This window comes from Empidonax traillii, unplaced genomic scaffold (genome assembly GCF_003031625.1).
Source record: "Empidonax traillii isolate 1590-97213 ecotype Southwest subspecies unplaced genomic scaffold, ASM303162v1 scaffold1641:size79215, whole genome shotgun sequence".
NCBI lineage: Eukaryota > Metazoa > Chordata > Aves > Passeriformes > Tyrannidae > Empidonax > Empidonax traillii.
The window spans coordinates 17,693-34,742 of record NW_020956834.1 but is presented as its reverse complement, the minus strand read 5'-3'; the positions used below and the strand labels follow the sequence as shown (position 1 = coordinate 34,742).

Genomic DNA, 17,050 nt, shown 5'->3' with positions numbered 1-17,050 from the left:
CCCTGTCATGGTGGTGAGGAACTGGCACAGGTTGCCCAGAGAGGTGGTGATTTCCAGGGTTTCATCCCTGGAAGTGTTGCAGGCCAGGTTGGACAGGCCCCTGAGCAACCTGATCTAGTGGAAGGTGTCCTGCCTGTGGCAGGGGTGCAATAAGATGGCCTTTAAGGTCCCTCCCAACCCAAACCAGTCTGTGATTCTGACTGGTTGCTTTGCCCTCAGCTCTGACCCCCAGTCCGAAACGCAGCCCAAGGTGGGATTTGCATTGCCCTGTCCTGCAGTCCCCGGGTAGGAGCTGGGCTGAGCTGAACTAAAGCCCCTCAGCCCCAAAGGAGACCACCCACCTGGGGTGTTCCCTGCCCACATCCCTCAGTGCAGCCCAGTGGGGCGAACGAGGAGCCCATGGAGGTGTCCAGCTCCTGGGGGCCACCCTGAAGATGGGCAACCACTGCAAGCCCTTTCCCTGCCCTTTTTCCTGAGCTCTTGGAAAGCCTCAATCCAGGGGCTATGGATCCTCGCACCCACTGTCCCAGCTCTTGCCCTGAGCCCAGGCTCGGAGGTGTTCCAGTGGTCGGGGCAGACAGAACAGCCTGTCACCCCCGCAGCAGTGACTGCCAGCACAGGGGACACGTGGTGTCACCTCTCTGTCCTACACCACACCCGGCGTGACCACACCCCGGGAGCCGCCGAGGGCTTCGGGTGAGCCCCGGCCAGCAGCGAGGACAGGCTCTTCCCTGCGGGCACACCCTGCCCTGAGGGGCTTGGGTTCAGGAAGGAGGGAAGGAAGGGCAGCAGGACAGCAGGAAGCAGAGAGATGAGCCGCGAGCAGCGGGGGCTGGGATGGGAGCAGAGAGAGCCAGGGGTGGGGGGAGGGGGGTCGGGCTCTGCCGCCGTTCCCCTGTTTACCTGCTCTGGGGCGTTTCTCCGCAGAAAGATCGCTTCGTCAAACTCCTGGACCAGCTGCACAACTCCCTGCGCATCGACCTCTCCATGTACCGGGTAAGGTGCCCGCCCTGCCTCGGTTCCCTCACCTGGCTGATGAAGCCTGGAACAACAGCTGGCTGTTTCCTCCCCCTCGCTCCCCCATGGGAGAGTTTTGTGAGCAACTCCCCCCCCTTTTCTTCCCAGAACAACTTCCCTGCCAGCAGTCCCGAGCGGCTGCAGGATCTCAAGTCCACGGTGGATTTGCTGACCAGCATCACCTTCTTTCGGATGAAGGTACTGCTGGGGCCCCACTTGCCCCGTTTTTGGGGGGGATCTGACTCTCACTGGCCCTGGTTCTGTGGGGGTTGAGGTTGCTCTGGCCTATGGTGGCTGTGTGGGTGGCTGGGGGTGTGGGTCTGACCCCAACGCCACTCCCTCCCTGCATCCCAGGTCCAGGAGCTGCAGAGCCCCCCACGAGCCAGCCAGGTGGTGAAGGACTGTGTGAAGGCCTGTCTCAACTCCACCTACGAGTACATCTTCAACAACTGCCACGAGCTCTACAGCCGCGAGTACCAGACAGACCCAGTGCGTGGGGCAGGGGGTGCTGGGCAATGACCTTCCCCATCCCCTGCCCCTCTCCTGTTCCCAGTGCTCCTGCTCCTTCTCCAGAGCACTCAGCCCGGTGCAGAATGAGTCCCTAATCTTGGGCAGGGCATAAGCCCCAAAGCTGCAGGGTTGAGACCACAAGAGACAAGAGGGGGCTGTGTGTGGGCATCCAGGGTGTTCCCTCCCACCTCCTTGTTAGCTCTGACACAAATCTGAGCCCTGCAGGTGGGGTGACCGGAGTCTCCTCTGTGTCCTCATCCCTCCAGAATAAGAAAGGCGAGGTGCCCCCTGAGGAGCAGGGCCCCAGCATCAAAAACCTGGATTTCTGGTCCAAGCTCATCACCCTGATCGTCTCCATTATTGAGGAAGACAAGAACTCCTACACACCCTGCCTGAACCAGTGAGTAGGTGCTGGGGAAGGGGATGCTGCTGCACCCAGAGGGGATTCCCACCTGGAGGCAGTGGGAACCTGAGGCCTTTGGAAGTGGGTGTAACACCCGTTCTACAGATGGGAAAGCTGAGGCAGGTGGGCAGTGTGTGGGGGATGTCTCTCCATGTGGAGGGCTGGTCCCCCTTGTGTTCAGAGCCTCAAACCCTGCCAGGGGAGGTGCAGGTTGAACATCAGGAAGAATTCGTGGAGAAGGGTTGTTAATCATTGGAAGGGCCCGCCCAGGGTGGAGTCACCATCCCTGGAAGTGTTCAAGGAACGACTGTATGTGGTGCTTAGTGCCGTGGTCTAGTTGGCAAGGTGGTGATCAGGCAAAGGTTGGACTCAATGGTCTTGGAGATCTTCTCCAACCTAAATGATTTTGTGATCCACATTCTCCCCTCGCCCCAGATTCCCTCAGGAACTGAACGTGGGGAAGATCAGCGCCGAGGTGATGTGGAACCTCTTTGCTCAGGACATGAAGTATGCGATGGAGGGTGAGTCCCCCCCGCCACCCCGAGCCAGCGGGGGAACCAGACAGGAACAGCCCCTCTGCTCCCACCTCACCTGTTCCTGGGCAAACCCGTTTCACCTCCTCATCAACACCATACCCAGCTTAAATCCCACGCAGGAAGCACTTCCACCTTCCCCGCTAACCCGGCATCCCTGTAGCTGCCCCTGGGGAGCTGCCCCCCAGGTTTTTGGGGCTCAGAGCGACCCCCACACCCTTCCCCGTGCAGAGCACGAGAAGCACCGGCTGTGCAAGAGCGCAGACTACATGAACCTGCACTTCAAGGTGAAGTGGCTGTACAACGAGTACGTCACCGAGCTGCCCTCCTTCAAGAGCCGCGTGCCCGAGTACCCCGCGTGAGTGCAGCCCTGGGGGCGGGGAGTGGGGCTGGCACCCCGAGGGCTGGGGGCTCACCACAGATGGGTTTCCCTTCCAGCTGGTTCGAGCCCTTCGTTATCCAGTGGCTGGATGAGAACGAAGAGGTGTCGCGGGATTTCCTGCACGGAGCGCTGGAGCGGGACAAGAAGGATGGGGTAGGAACGGCTGGAGCTGCGGTTGGGGGCCAAGGGGCTCCTTCTTGGATGTGTCTTCATGGGGCCAAAGTCTCGTCCCTGCCTCCTGCTGACACAGCCTCTCACTCCCACAGTTCCAGCAGACATCAGAGCATGCCCTCTTCTCCTGCTCCGTGGTGGATGTCTTCTCCCAGCTCAACCAGAGCTTCGAGATCATCAAGAAACTGGAGTGCCCCGACCCCCAGATTGTTGGGCACTACATGCGGAGGTTTGCCAAGGTGGGTGGCTTGGTGGGGGTCATCAGCACCCCTGGGACCCTGGGCCCAGCCCTGCCACCTCCATCCAGCTTTGACAGGGGCACAGTGCACAGAATGTGCTCCCTCTGGCAGCCAGTGTGCCACCAACATGCCCTGGAACACTCCCAGCTTTTCTAGAGCATGAAGATTAATTAATTAATAGCTAATTAATGAGTTATTTGGTTAATTAATATAGATTAATTAAAACTCGCAGCTCGCTGCAATGTAGGAGGGAGTTGCATCCAGGCTTGGTGTGCTGGTCATGGAGCTGCCCATGGAGACCAGATGTGCTGGATCTTGCTTCCAGTGGCTGTGTCCGTGTGGCTCCTGGCACATGAACATGAGCCAGGGGTGCCCACGTGGGCAAGGAGGCCAAGGGTACCTGGCCTGTACCAGCCACAGTGTGTCCAGCAGGGCCAGGGCAGTGACTGTCCCTGTGCTGGCACTGTTGAGGCACCACCTCAAATCCTGGGGTCAGCTCTGGGCCCCTCAGGACAAGAAGGACAGTGAGGGGCTGGAGAGTGTCCAGAGAAGGGAATGGAGCTGGGGAGGGGGCTGGAGCCCCAGGAGCAGCTGAGGGGGCTCAACCTGGAGAAAAGGAGGCTCAGGGAGGATCTTCTTGCCATCTACAACTCCCTACCAGGAGGGTGGAGTGAGGGGAGGTTCAGTCTTCTCCCAGGTAACAAGTGATAGGGCAAGGGGAGATGGCCTCGAGTTGCACCAGAGGAGGTTCAGGTTGGATATTGGGAGAATTTCTTCGCTGAAAGGGTTGTAAAGCACTGGCACAGGCTGCCCAGGGCAGTGGTGGAGTCACCATCCCTGGGAGTGTTCAAAACTCTGGATGTGGTGCCTGAGGATGTGGTTTGGTGGTGAAGACGGCGGTGATGTTGGGTTGATGGTTGGACTCGATGACCTTGAAGGGCTTTTCCAGCCTTAACAATTCCATAATTCTGTGACCCGTGGGGCCAGAGGGTGTGGGGATCCCAGGGTTTTATCCAGGCCTGGCATTGTTTCACTGCTCTGAGACTGATGGTTTCCTTCTCTCCCTCCTTCCTCATCCCTGCTGCTGTTGGGGTGCCTTGGTTGCTGCCCTGTTTGCTGCAGACCATCAGCAATGTGCTGCTCCAGTATGCCGAGATCATCTCCAAGGATTTTGCCTCATACTGCTCTAAGGAGAAGGAGAAAGTGGTGATGTATCTCCCCTCTGCTTGTCACCTGCCCCGTGCTACTGGGCAAGACTGTCCCCACATGGTGACCCTGGCTATCCCCTCAGCCCCAGAGTGGGTCCCCCTGATGTGGTCCTGCCCTCAGTCCCTTCCTGGCAGGCTCTGACATACTACCACATCACTCTGTGCCATCAGTGTCCTTGTGTCCCCCAGTGCGAGGTGGGAGGGTCCTGGGGCCACGGGGAGCTGTCCCAGCTGGATTTGTTGGTGCTGATTCTTCTCTCCATCCCACCCCTCCAGCCCTGCATTCTGATGAACAACATCCAGCAGCTGCGTGTCCAGCTGGAGAAAATGTTTGAAGCCATGGGTGGAAAGGAGGTGCGTACTGGGGGGGGGTCCAGGAGGGACCCCTGTGGAGGGGTAGATTGATATCCTTCCCCCCAGAGGCAACCCCTTCCCTGGTTCCCCAGTTCCTCACTCCTGTGTGGGATCACACTGTCCCACCCCATGGCACCCTGCTCTGTCACCATGTTGGACTGGGATGGGCTTCACTCTGCACATGTGGGGTGCAGAAACCCCCACTAGGGCCGGTCCAGGGTCCCTGTCAACTTCTCCAACCTGTCCCTCCTCCAGCTGGACACAGAAGCCAGTGATATCCTCAAGGAACTGCAGGTGAAGCTCAACAACGTCCTGGATGATCTGAGCCGAGTCTTTGCCACCAGGTACCCCTGGGGGAGAGGCCGGGGGTGTGAGGCCACGGGGAGGTGTGAGGGCTGAGGAGCTGTGGCTGGGGGCTCTGTGGGGGGTGTTGAGCCTGTGTGTTGTGGTCCCCAGTTTCCAGCCACACATCGAGGAGTGTGTGAAGCAGATGGGGGACATCCTGGGCCAGGTGAAGGGCACTGGCAACGTCCCTGCCAGCACTTGCAGCAGTGTCGCGCAGGACGCCGACAACGTCCTGCAACCCATCATGGACCTCCTGGACAGCAAGTGAGTGTGGGGGGCTACAGGGACCCCCACCCTCCCCAGCACCCCTCCTGAGCTGCTCCAGGAGCAGGGGGGACCTGCAGGGTCGAGGTGACCGGGAAGGGGTGACATGGAGTGCTCTGGGGGTCCTCCAGCCCTGTCCCCTCCCCACAGCCTGACACTCTTCGCCAAGATCTGCGAGAAGACGGTGCTGAAGCGGGTGCTGAAGGAGCTCTGGAAGCTGGTGATGAACACCATGGAGAAGACCATCGTCCTGCCCCCACTCACGGACCAGACGGTGAGTGATGGGGACAGGGAGCAGGGACACACTGGTGACTGACTGGGGCCAGTGTGGGACACTGCTGGCCAAGGTGCCCTCACTGGCTGCTGAGGGCACCTTGTGGGCATCCCCAGACTTGTACCCAGCTCCTGGCCAGGGAAGGGGTGGAAGAGAGAGAGGTGCCCCAGGTGCCAGTGCAACCTCTTGGCTGGCTTTGCCAAAGGACCTTCCTGCCACCTCCACTGTGGCACCAAGAGGGAACACTGGTCCTTTCCTCTCCATCCTTTCCTCAGAGCTGGGGCAGCATCCCATTAGCACTGGCTGTGGGCACAGTCTCTGCCAGAAGGGGAATCCAGAGGCTCCTGGAGCGTGAGGAGCCACTACCTGTCAGCCTTGCTGTGGGGCTGGGGGGTTTCACAGAACTGGGGATGCTCTGGGGATGGGGGTCATGTCCCCCAGCAGGGCTGGGCTCTTCCTTGCCCCTGGGGGCTCTAGGGGAGCAAAGCAAACCCAGGGAATGGTGCCTCCTGAGAGGGAGGTTCTTACAGGCTCTGAGGCTCCGTGTCACATCGCTGTTTGTGTGCCCCAGCCTGCATCTTGTAGCTTCCTGGGTGGTTCTCTGGAGGTCAGGCAGGGAAGGGTGACACCAAGGGCTCTGACCCAGCCACACACCTGTCCCTGTCACTCTTTGGTGGCTTTTTTCACTGTTGCAAAGCTGGAGCCACCAGCCTTCCTGTCAGCTTTCTGGGGCTGTGGGGCTGCTGTGCTGTGTCTGGAAGAGAGGGTGCAGGGGTGACCTGTCAGCCCTCAGTGGTGCCACCTCACTGGCACCTTGTCACAGCCCAGAGCCTGGTTTGGGTCAACCCCATATTGCTCCTGACTGGGCCCACACACCCTTGGCCGAATGTTGCCAAATCTTGCAGGAGTGCTGGTGTCACTTTCCCCATCCCAGTCCCTTCCCAGCTGTGTTCTGGAGGCCGTGGGCCCTGTGCTGAGGGCAGAGAAGGGGGCATGGACATGTGGCTCTGTTGGGTGATTTTCCTGAGTCAGGAAGCCTTGGAGGAAGCCATGCTGGGGCTGGTCCCTAGGGCAGGGGACAGCCTGCCCAAGTGGCCCTGGGTGCCAGCCTGTGTGGCTGGGGGTACCTGGTGGCTTGGGGGTACACGTCAGAGCTGAGTGTCAAGTGGGGGTCTCTGGAGCGGAGCCCCTCTGGGGTGAAGCCCCCCTACCACATTCAGGAGGGACTGGAGAGATGGGGATGGGGCCCTGTAGGGACTGAGGAGATGTGATGTGGTGGCAGGGCAGTGACACTGAGTGCTGTGGGGGACACCCCTGGCTCTGGCAGGGGTGGGGGGCACCCAGGGCTTACTGTGGGGCAGCAGGGACTGGGGAGGATGGAGGAGGCGGGGGCCGACACTCACGTCACGGTTGTTCTCTCCAATTGCTCCTCTCGCCTCTCAATGGCAGATGATTGTAAGTACGGCAGCTCCCTGTCTGTCTGTCTGTCTGTCCGCTCTGTGTCGGTCCTGGCCTCGCCGGTTTTTGTCTTGTGTGGCTGCCCTTGCCCTGCCCACGACCCTCCTTCGGCTCCTGACCTGGTCCAGCTCCGTGGTCCCCATCCCCGTGCTGCCCACCTGGCACTGGCTCCTGGCCGGCACTTGCCAGTGGGTGGGAAGGTGTCGGACAGACTGGCAGTGCCGGGGTGTGGGGAGGTCCAGGGGGTAGTGATGGGGTGGGAGGGGATGGTGATGGGCAGTGCCACGGAACCAGGGACAGCCGAGCCCGGGCTGATCCCACCTTGCTCTGTGCTGGGGGCAGAGTGGCCGCTGGAGGCATGAGCAGGGAGCGGTGTGTGCCGGGAGTCAGGGCTGCTCTTCCTTCCCCTCGTGCCTCAGTTTCCCCTCGAGGCCCTGGCTGGGGTCTGGCTGGGGTGGGGTGAGGGCAGAGGAGGATCTCGGTGGTCCCTGCCCAGGTGCTCGGTGGCGGGTCAGGCTGCTGGCACGAGTTGTGGGGCTCCTTCCCTGCCCGGGATGTGACCCTGGGAGCCTGGACTCCCAGTTCCCTCCTCGGCATCGCTGCTGGGTCCTTGCATGGCTTTGACTGAGCAGTTTCCTTCTGTCCTCTTCTGACCAGTCTGTGGCCATGGGCGAGAGAAAGGCAATTCCATCCCCAGTCCTGTCCCCAGCCCTGCTGTGACTCAGGCACCTGTGCAGGAAGGGCAGTGGGGTGGGAGCCAGTGGTTGGGTGCTGGTGCCAATTCCTGAGGGGGCAAACACTCCTCTGCTGTCCCCCAACACCTTTTGTGTCCAACAGCAGCATTTGGGGAGGCCCTGGGGGCAACCTGGGACTGAGCCTCCCCTGGGACCTCGTGGAGACCCAGTGTCCCAGCCTTGCTGAGGCTGTGGGGGATGGGATAGTGTCAGCTCTGTGTACCAACCCCTCTTGTTCATCTGTGACCCTGTGCCAGGGCCAGAGCCCCTCCTGGCAGCCCTGCTTGGCCCTACCTCTGCTGCTTGTCCCTCCTGAGGCTTCCCAGCCAGCTGACTCCCTGCTCCCCTCTCCTGATTCTGACATGTCCCAGCCCACCCCGAGACCCCCCCATGGCACTGCTGCCTCGTTTCTTGCCTAGACAAGTGTGGGGTTCTCTTGCCTGGGCCAGTGTGGGGTTGTCACTGGGCCCAGCCCTGCACAGATCAGGTGCTGTGTGCCAAACCCAAATCCAGCTTCCCCTCCCTGCTCCCTCCCTGGTGCTGGGAGCACCTGCCAGAGCTGGAGAGGGGTGTGGGAGCACCAGAGCCTGCCCACACACAACTGGCTCCTGCCTCCCTGTATCCCACCGAGGATCATCCCTCGTGGGCATCCCTGTATCCCAGCAGGGACCATCCCTCGGGGGCTCAACATCCCTGTATCCCAGCAGGGACCATCCCTCGGGGGCTCAGCATCCCTGTATCCCAGCAGGGACCATCCCTCGGGGGCTCAGCATCCCTGTATCCCAGCAGGGACCAGCTCCACCGTGTGGGGACCAGTTCTCCAGCACTACAACCTCCTGTATTCCAGTGGGGACCAGTTGGTCCAGCATCCCCATGACACCAGTCCATCACTGATTCTCCCAGTGGGGACCAGTGCCCCACTAACCAAGTATCCCAGTGGGTCCCAGCAGGGCCCAGTCCCCCTGCTGACTGTTCTTGAGGAGCTCGGGATGTCTCTGCCACCAGCCTGTGGCCACCCCCTGTGCCCAGCCTTGCCCTGTGTCCCCCTGTGTCCTGTGCCACGCTGTCCCCCCCCGCCCCCCACTCAACCTCTGACGTTGCTTCTACAGGGCACGCTCTTGAGAAAACATGGCAAGGGGACAGAGAAGGTAAATAGCTGTGGGCTCCGTGTGTGTCATCGCCCCGGGGCCACACCCGCGGGCTCACACCCGCCTGCTGTGGAGGCCCAGGCTTGTCTGTGCTTCCTCTGTCGTGCTGTCTGGATGTGGTGTCGTGGTGGGGTGTGCTGTGTTGTGTGCAGGTGGGGGACAGTCACCTGTTCTGTGTCACCCAGGGTAGGGAGCGGGTGCTGTGTGGTGTTTGCCCCCACGGGGGGGATGTGGGGTGTCACCCATCCCTGTGAGGGGATGTGGGGTGTCACCCGTCCCCACAGGGGACACGTTGGGTGTCACCAATCCCCCTGGGGACGCTGCCCCACAATCCTCAGCACCCTCCAGCTGCCTGGCTGGGATAATGAGGGGATGGGGTCCCCAACATGGGGGGCTCAGGAAGAGGGGACCCCCCATACTGTGCCGTGCAGGGCTTACTGGGGGCCCTGGGGCTGCTGAGATCCCCTGGATCTCTGAGCTTGCTCCCCTCTCCTGCTCAGGGGGGCCCAGCAGGGCTTGCTGAGCCCCCAGCCTTGCCCCGAGGGCTTTCTCCAGCACGTGGGCTCTTCCCTGTCTGGGGGCTCCTCACCATGGGATGGGGGCCCAGCACTGCCCCCCCAGACTGCCTGCTCCCCAGATCCTGGGTCTTGGGAAGAGCCATGCCAGCACCCGTCTGGGCAGTGCCTGCAGCTCCCCCTCCTCTCCTGGGGGGCACTGGCTCCAGCCTAGTGTGCTGAGTGTGCTGGGAGAGCTGATTCCCTCTCATTTCCCGGCCCCAGTCGATGTGGGGAGCAAACCTGCCCCCCCTGCCTGAAGAAACCCAACACACTCATCCCCAAACCCGGGGCTGAGCCTTTGCAGGTGGGAACTGGTGCCCAAGCAGTGGCACCAGCAGAGAGCTGGGCACAGCCAGAGCAGAGCCCAGGGCCAGAGCCCAGGGCTGGGGGATGTGGGGGGCCTGGAGCTGCGGCTCAGTGCTGCTGGGGCCACCAGTAACTGTCCCTTGCTGTTCTCTTCCAGAGCAGGGTGAAGCTGCCCAGTCACACTGAAGTAAGGACATGGCTCTTCTGCTCCCCACTTGGCACTGCTGCCTCCTCTCGCCTCCTCCCTGTCCCTTGTCCCCTGCGCTCTGGGTGGGGGGTCCCAGCTCAGTGCAGTGTCCTGTTTGTGCTCTGTCTGGGGGACACCAGTGTCCCCCAGCTCCCAGCCCCTCCACCAGCTGGGGGAGATGGGGACGTCGAGGGTGGGGTTAATGGGACAGAACTGGGTGGGCAGGGCAGTGGGCACAAAGGGTTCATGGGAGGGGGTGAAAAATGAGGGCCTAGAGGAGGCTGGCCCCTGCAGATGGTACTGGTTAGTGGGAGAGATGGTGGGATTTCTTTGTTGAGAAAGACTGGAGCTACTGATGCCGGGAGAGGGAGGGTGGTGGGAATCACTGGGCTCCAGTTTAACCAGTTGCATTTGCACACTGGAGGAGTTGAGAAGGGAAGCTTGTGCTCAGCCTGGCAAGGGGTGCCAACCCAGGGAGGTGAGCGGGGTCTGCCCGTGCCAGGGGGCTGCCACGGCAGTGGGTCCCATGGGATGCCGTCCCGGCCCCTGCCACGGTGGGGGCACAGGGCAGGTTCCCTGGGCTCCCTGGGGTGCCCAGGGGCTGAGAGCCTCCCTGAGACTGGGCAGGGGTCTGGGTGTCAGGGGGGTGTGTGGTGGCTGCCAGCACTGCAGGGTACAGGCTGTGTCCTCCCCGTGCCCGCTGTCCCCTGCACTCGCTCTCTGCTCCCGCCATGTCCGGTGTCCGTACGGTCGGTGCTGTGCCCTGCCAGGCTCTGCTGGGTGCAGGTGCTTGGAGCACAGGGAGCAGGCTGGAACCCTTGGAACCCTTGGGCCAAGCTTCTTGTGCTGAGCAGAGCATGAGGACCCTGATGTACCAGCGTGATGTCCTGCCCTGGGGGTCTCCCCGAACCTGTGCTGAGAACTCAGGGGCTGGGGCTGAGAGTCCTGTGTCACCTTCCTGGCCTGGGTGGTGGCACCTGGGGCTCTCCAAGGAGCACTGACCGGTCCCCTGGAGCCTGGGGGAGCCCCTGGAGCTGCAACAAACTTCTGGCAGGACGTGCCCAGCCCGGCCATGGCACCCCCAGCCCGGCTGCTCACGGGAGCCGTCCCTGTCTCTTTGCTCTCCGCAGGGCACGCAGATGATTTTCAACGCGGCCAAGGAGCTGGGGCAGCTCTCCAAGCTGAAGGTGAGGGCTAGGGGGCCGGGCTGAGGGTCTCCAAGCTGAAGGTGAGGGCTGGGGAGCTGGGCTGGGGGTCTCCAAGCTGAAGGTGAGGGCTGGGCTGGCGGAGCTGGGTTCCTCTCTGCGCTGGGGCGGGTGGCACTGTGCAGGCTGGCACTGCCACTGCTGCAAGGGCCCCTCCAGTGCCCACTTGCTGATGTGTCTGGGGTGGGGGGAGCGGGGTGCTGGTGCTGTGCTGAGAGCAGGGTTTGTGCCCCCCAGGACCACATGGTGCGTGAGGAAGCCAAGAGCCTGACCCCGAAGCAGTGTGCCGTGGTGGAGCTGGCGCTGGACACCATCAAGGTGAGGACAATGAGGGGGCTCAGGGTGCCCTCAAGGCCACCCCATCAGAAGCACTGAGCATCCTGAGCCGTGTCCCCCTCCAGCAATACTTCCATGCCGGCGGGGTGGGGCTGAAGAAGACGTTCCTGGAGAAGAGCCCGGACCTGCAGTCGCTGCGCTATGCCCTGTCCCTCTACACCCAGGCCACGGACCTGCTCATCAAAACCTTCGTGCAGACCCAGTCCTCGCAGGGTAGGACACTCTGCCCTGCCCCCCCCCGGGCCCCCAACCCCCCCATGGGCTCGGCTGCCCCCAGGCCAGGACCCTGCCTTGCCTCTGTCCCAGGGGGTCCCAGCCAGGCTCACAGCGGGGCAGGGATGGGTGGGAAGGGAAGGGCTTTTCCTCCCGTGGTTTACAGGTGAGGTGGGGCCATGGATGCCCAGTGGCAGCCTGGCACTCCCCAGTCTCCACCAGCAAAAGGAGTGTGTCCCCAGTGCCAGGGCGTGGCTGGGCTGGCACAGAAATGGGGCCTGTGGGTGGGGGGAAGGTCACCCTCTGACCAAGTGTCACGGTATTTCTCCCCTCTGGATGGCCCCTGTCACCCAGCACAGACCAATCACAGGGTCCACCGGATCCAGATGTTGTGCCAGGGCCTGTCCTGGGCACTCTGGGTACCCACACCCCCCAATTTGGCATCTGGGGTGCCAGGTGTATCTCCCTATCCCTGCCCTGTGCAGTGCAGGGTGCTGGGCACCCTCTAGGGCAGAATCACCCCTCAGCTCTAAACACTGCCCTCTATTTTGTCCCTTGGCTGCTTGAGGAGGGGCCTGAGATGCTCGGTGGTGGTCACAGGCCACCGCAGGGTGCCCCAGCCAGGCTTGTCTGCGTCCTCGGGGAGTGGGACGTGCGTTTGCTGTCCGTGAGTCTCCTGCAAAGGACGTCTGTCCTGTCTGTGCCTCCTGTACCAGCCATGTTGGGGGCATGGGGTTGGGTCTGGTGGGTGCCAGCACCCCTGGGTGTAACCTGGCCCCAGGAGCCCCGGGCTCAGAGCTGGGGGTGCCTGGCACTCCTGTGTCGCTGCAGTGTTGTCCGGGTGCTTGGCCGTCCGTCTGTCTGCGAGATCTGATCTCTCTTTCTCTCTCTTTGTTTTCTCCCCCCTCCCTCACTGTTCCTGTTCCCCATGCACGTCATCTCCTCCCTCCTCCCTTCTTCTCCATCTCCTCCCTCCTCTCTTGGTTTTCATCTCCTTCCTCCTCTCTTTGTGGACTCCGTGCCGTGTCTCTGTCTCTTTCTCTCTCCTTCCCACTAGTTCATGGTGGGAAAGGGATTAGGTTTACCCTTAGTGAAGAGGTTTATCCTGAGAAGGGTACGTGTGCTACTCGCCCGCCCCTGCCCCTGCCTGCCGCCGGCCTGGGCTAGTAACAGTCCCCAGCCCAGCATCCCTGGCCTTGGGGACCCCCACTGCGGGCAGAGCTGGAGCCCACCACCCCCAAACTCCCGCTCCCAGGGCTGTTTTGGGGTGGATTTGGAGGAAACTGTGCTCAGCTCCACACTGACCACCCCCAGAGCGGGTTGGGGGCTGTCCCCATGGGAATAGGGGTGTCTGTCTGCACACTCTGGGCTCCCCACATTGTCCCCGGTGCTGCTGCCTGGGGGTGGGTGGGCACCCACCATGCCCTCCCCTGGGGACATGTGGCCCTAGGGGGGGCCGTGCCACGGCCCTGTCCCCCTCCTGCCCACCCTGCTACCAGCAGGACCATTACTAGCCTTGCTCCGGCGCGCTCCGTGTGCAGAATCAGCCCAGCCCCACGGGCCCCGCTTGGCCTCCATCACACCCTGCCAGGGCGGCCAGGACTGCACTCCCTGCTTGGCCTCCCATGCCCAGACACCCCCTGCCCGCCCTCCATCGCCTCCATTCCGGCTCAGCATGTGGCTCCGGGTGCCAGGGGGGGTGGACAGGGACGTGCCAGCCTCCACCCTGCCCTGGCACCCTCAGTGACACGTGGGGACGTGTCCTCCTTCCACTGGTATTCCCGTCCCGGGAGCTTTCTGCTGAGCCCTATTTGATCTCCGTGGCCCCGTGGGACCCACAGAGCCTGTCCCTCTGCCTTGCACCCCCTCCTTCACCCGTGGGTGCATGCACAGCTCTTGGTGGGGAGGGGGTGGGCTGAGCTGTTGGTCGCAGGTCACCCCACTTCCCCAGGCTCAGGGACCCCAGGGCTTGACGTGGTCTCTGGGATGGAGGGGTGTGGGGGGCAGGGCAGCCTCGAGAGCCTGGCAGGGCCGTGGCTGCCCTGATGGGGTCCCTCCTGCCTGGTGCTGTGCCCATGGCACTGTCCTCCCTCTGTGCCCAGAGCAGGGGGAGCTGGACCTCTGGCCTCTGCCCTCATCCCAGCCAGGCCCCTCAGCCCTGCCTGGGCAAGGGGGGTTCTCTGGAGCCTGTGGTCATGACATGGCAGGGTCAGCCTGGTGCTGGGGGTGTCCTGCCATGTCCATGCATCCACACTGCTGCGCCCACAACCCTGTGGCAGAGGCCACTTTGGGACAAACCCCACTGCCCACCCCTTCCCGCCCCGTGGTGGGTGACCTGCCTCCTCCAGTGGGGTTGGTGGTGGGCAGGGGACGTCAGGGACACCACAAAGATGGGCACTCACATCTCCCCGTGCCACGCAGGCTCCGGCGTGGAGGACCCCGTGGGGGAGGTGTCGATCCACGTGGAGCTCATCACCCACCCCGGCACTGGCGAGCACAAGGTCACGGTCAAAGGTGGGTTCTGCTGGCCAGGGGGCCGGGCTCTGGCAGGTGACAGCGCCCCTTGAGCCTCACCTGTCCCCTCCCCTCAGTGGTGGCTGCAAATGACCTCAAGTGGCAGACGTCGGGCATCTTCCGGCCCTTCATCGAGGTCAACATCATCGGGCCCCACCTCAGCGACAAGAAGAGGAAATTCGCCACCAAATCCAAGAACAACAGCTGGGCCCCCAAGTACAACGAGAGCTTCCAGTTGTGAGTGGTACCAGGGGCTGGGGCTGTGGGGGACAGGCTGGGGGATGCGTCTCCAGCACGTCAGGACCTCCTGGGGTTTGCCAGTGAGTTTGCTCACATCCCCCCCAGGATGTTTCAGGCGTTTCCTCGCTGGTAGAAGCGATGCCCAAAATAGGAGAAATAATTCTCTGGACGGTTCTGAGCGTAGAAAGGTAGAAAGCACCCCTTTGATTGCGGTGCCTTTGGTGCACAAAATACATTGCACACCCACAGTGTAGGCCCTTACAATTTCCAGACTAGTTATAGGATCTGGACATTTCCTCATCGGTTACACCCGGCCCCAAAACCGCCCATCCCATCCTCCCACCCTGGGGTGGTCCCAAAACATCCACCCTTTCCCCCCCGTCCTCATTGTCTCCATCCCCCTTGGAACGGCACTCGAAGCAGGGGGTGGGCAAAAGGAAAAGAGGCAAAGGCTTCTTTCGGGCAGTGGGGAGGCAGCAGAGCCGGGGGAAGGTTGGAAGATTGACCCCAACCCTGCCCATCCCTTGCCCTCCCCAGCACGCTGGGCACAGAGACGGGCCCCGAGTGCTACGAGCTGCAGGTGTGTGTGAAGGATTACTGCTTCGCCCGCGAGGACCGCACGGTGGGCATCGCCGTGCTGCAGCTGCGGGACATCCTGCAGCGCCCCGGCGTCGCCTGCTGGCTGCCCCTGGGCCGCCGCATCCACATGGACGACACCGGGCTCACCGTGCTGCGCATCCTGTCCCAGCGCAACAACGACGACGTGGCCAAGGAGTTCGTCAAGCTCAAGTCGGACACGCGCTCGGCCGAGGAGGGCAGCAGTTAAAGCTCCTCGCGCCCCCACCCGCCCGGCCCTCGTCCCCTCCCCGCTCCTGGCCCCCCTCAGAGCCCCCTCCAGCCGTGTATAAGCCATAAGAGCGGCCACAGAGGAGTCGCCGTGCCGGCCCGGGGGAGGGGGTGACGTGGCTGCAGTGACAGACCCTCCCCTCCCTCCCTGGCCGTGCTGGCGGGGTGACAGCGGTGCCGGGCACAGCCAGGCCCCCATCCCACCCTGTGGGAAGGTGCTGGGGCTGGGGGGGCTGCAGGGAAGGGCTGGACCCCAGCCTGGGTGATGGGACCAATCTGCCCTTCCCCAGCCTGTCTGAGGTGGAGGACCCCCCCCCCCGGCACATCCCTGAACCTGCGCTGTCACACCCAGCCCCAAACCTCACTGAGGGACAAAGGAAAGGGTTGGGGGAGGTGTGTGGGATGTGAGGGGCTGTGTTGGTGGTCTGAGGGGCTGTGTGTGTGTGTGTGTGTGTGTGTGATCCCACCCAGGGGTGTTGCTGAGTGGTTGTGACAGCCCCTTGTCCCCATCCCTGAGCGCTGTGGTGTGCCCTGAGGGGCAGGGCAGCTCCCACCCCTGAGCACCTGTACATATGTAAATACCTGTACATACAGGGCAGCCGGCCAGGCTGTGTCCTGCACCCGGAAGGGCTATTGGGGCTGTTGGGTTGGCAGGTGCAGCCCCCACGTGCCCTGCACGGGGTCCCCTCCCTGGCTGGCAGCGGCATCACCGGGGCCGGGAGCAGCAGGGAGCAGCCCCCGGCCCATATCCTGTCTTCCCTGCCTTGCTGCCACCATGGGCTGCCCCACTGCCTCCCACGAGGTGCCAGGGCTTGAGGGGGCAAGGGCTGGGGGCACCAGAGCAGGGGGACCTGTCCCCCTTTGCTCTGGCCAGTGGGGACCAGCATCCCCGTGCAGGGCAGCCCATGGGACCTCCTCGGCGCAAGCAAGACCCTTCCCACCCCTCCCCAGAGGACCCCTCCCTCCGGTTCCCCACTAAGCACCAGTTCTGTCCCACCCCAGTTCCCCCAGTAAGCACCATTTCTGTGTGGTAAGTGGTGTGTGCATGTCTCGTGCGAGTGCCTGGGAGGTCAGGGTGTGTGGTGTCGGGGTGGCCACCCCAGTGGGCCAGTTTGCCCTGAGTACTGGGGCAGACAGAGGCCTGACAACCCCACAAGTCAATACAGCTCTCTCAGCCCCCTCCCACCCCAAAACAGGGTACCCCCACTGGCCCCCACGCTCCTTTTTCTAGAGGGTTTGCCTGGGACCAAAGGGTTTCGCTTTCCTCTCTCTCGTTTCTGTTCAATGTTTACACCCTTTTTCTACAGCTGCTCCTGCACAGCCAGGCTGGGGCTCAGCCCTGCACCCCTGGCCCTGTGCCCCCTCCCCAAACTGTCCTGTTGGCATGTGATTGAACTGACCAATTCTGCTCCTGTAGCACAGTGTCACCGATGCCTGTGTGTCTGTCCCGCCGGCGGCGGCGGCTGCCATGGATGCATGACAGTGAGATGTTTTGCACTATTTTGAATTTTTTGGGCTCTGTAAAAATATTTTATTATAACTGACATTAAAAAGCACACCCTTCGCTGTGGCTCCTGTGAGGTGTGGGCAGGGGGCAGGCACCTGG

The 17,050-nt window shown here is 62.5% G+C and overlaps 1 protein-coding gene across 1 annotated transcript in view; it reads left to right on the top strand.

Moving 5' to 3' along the window:
• UNC13A (unc-13 homolog A) overlaps positions 1-17,008 on the top strand; it is a 40,545-nt gene extending 23,537 nt beyond the window's left edge. The window contains exons 22-44 of the mRNA XM_027908174.1: positions 220-250; positions 769-996; positions 1,126-1,215; positions 1,372-1,506; positions 1,794-1,927; positions 2,366-2,451; positions 2,695-2,821; positions 2,902-2,998; positions 3,112-3,255; positions 4,378-4,461; positions 4,740-4,817; positions 5,073-5,161; positions 5,274-5,426; positions 5,577-5,700; positions 7,150-7,155; positions 9,002-9,040; positions 10,061-10,090; positions 11,221-11,277; positions 11,533-11,613; positions 11,697-11,844; positions 14,266-14,358; positions 14,436-14,595; positions 15,136-17,008. Of these exons, the coding sequence (XP_027763975.1) occupies positions 220-250; positions 769-996; positions 1,126-1,215; positions 1,372-1,506; positions 1,794-1,927; positions 2,366-2,451; positions 2,695-2,821; positions 2,902-2,998; positions 3,112-3,255; positions 4,378-4,461; positions 4,740-4,817; positions 5,073-5,161; positions 5,274-5,426; positions 5,577-5,700; positions 7,150-7,155; positions 9,002-9,040; positions 10,061-10,090; positions 11,221-11,277; positions 11,533-11,613; positions 11,697-11,844; positions 14,266-14,358; positions 14,436-14,595; positions 15,136-15,424 (2,503 nt within the window). The 3' untranslated portion in view covers positions 15,425-17,008. The remainder of the gene's footprint in view (positions 1-219; positions 251-768; positions 997-1,125; positions 1,216-1,371; positions 1,507-1,793; positions 1,928-2,365; positions 2,452-2,694; positions 2,822-2,901; positions 2,999-3,111; positions 3,256-4,377; positions 4,462-4,739; positions 4,818-5,072; positions 5,162-5,273; positions 5,427-5,576; positions 5,701-7,149; positions 7,156-9,001; positions 9,041-10,060; positions 10,091-11,220; positions 11,278-11,532; positions 11,614-11,696; positions 11,845-14,265; positions 14,359-14,435; positions 14,596-15,135) is intronic.
• Positions 17,009-17,050: the final 42 nt, after the last annotated feature.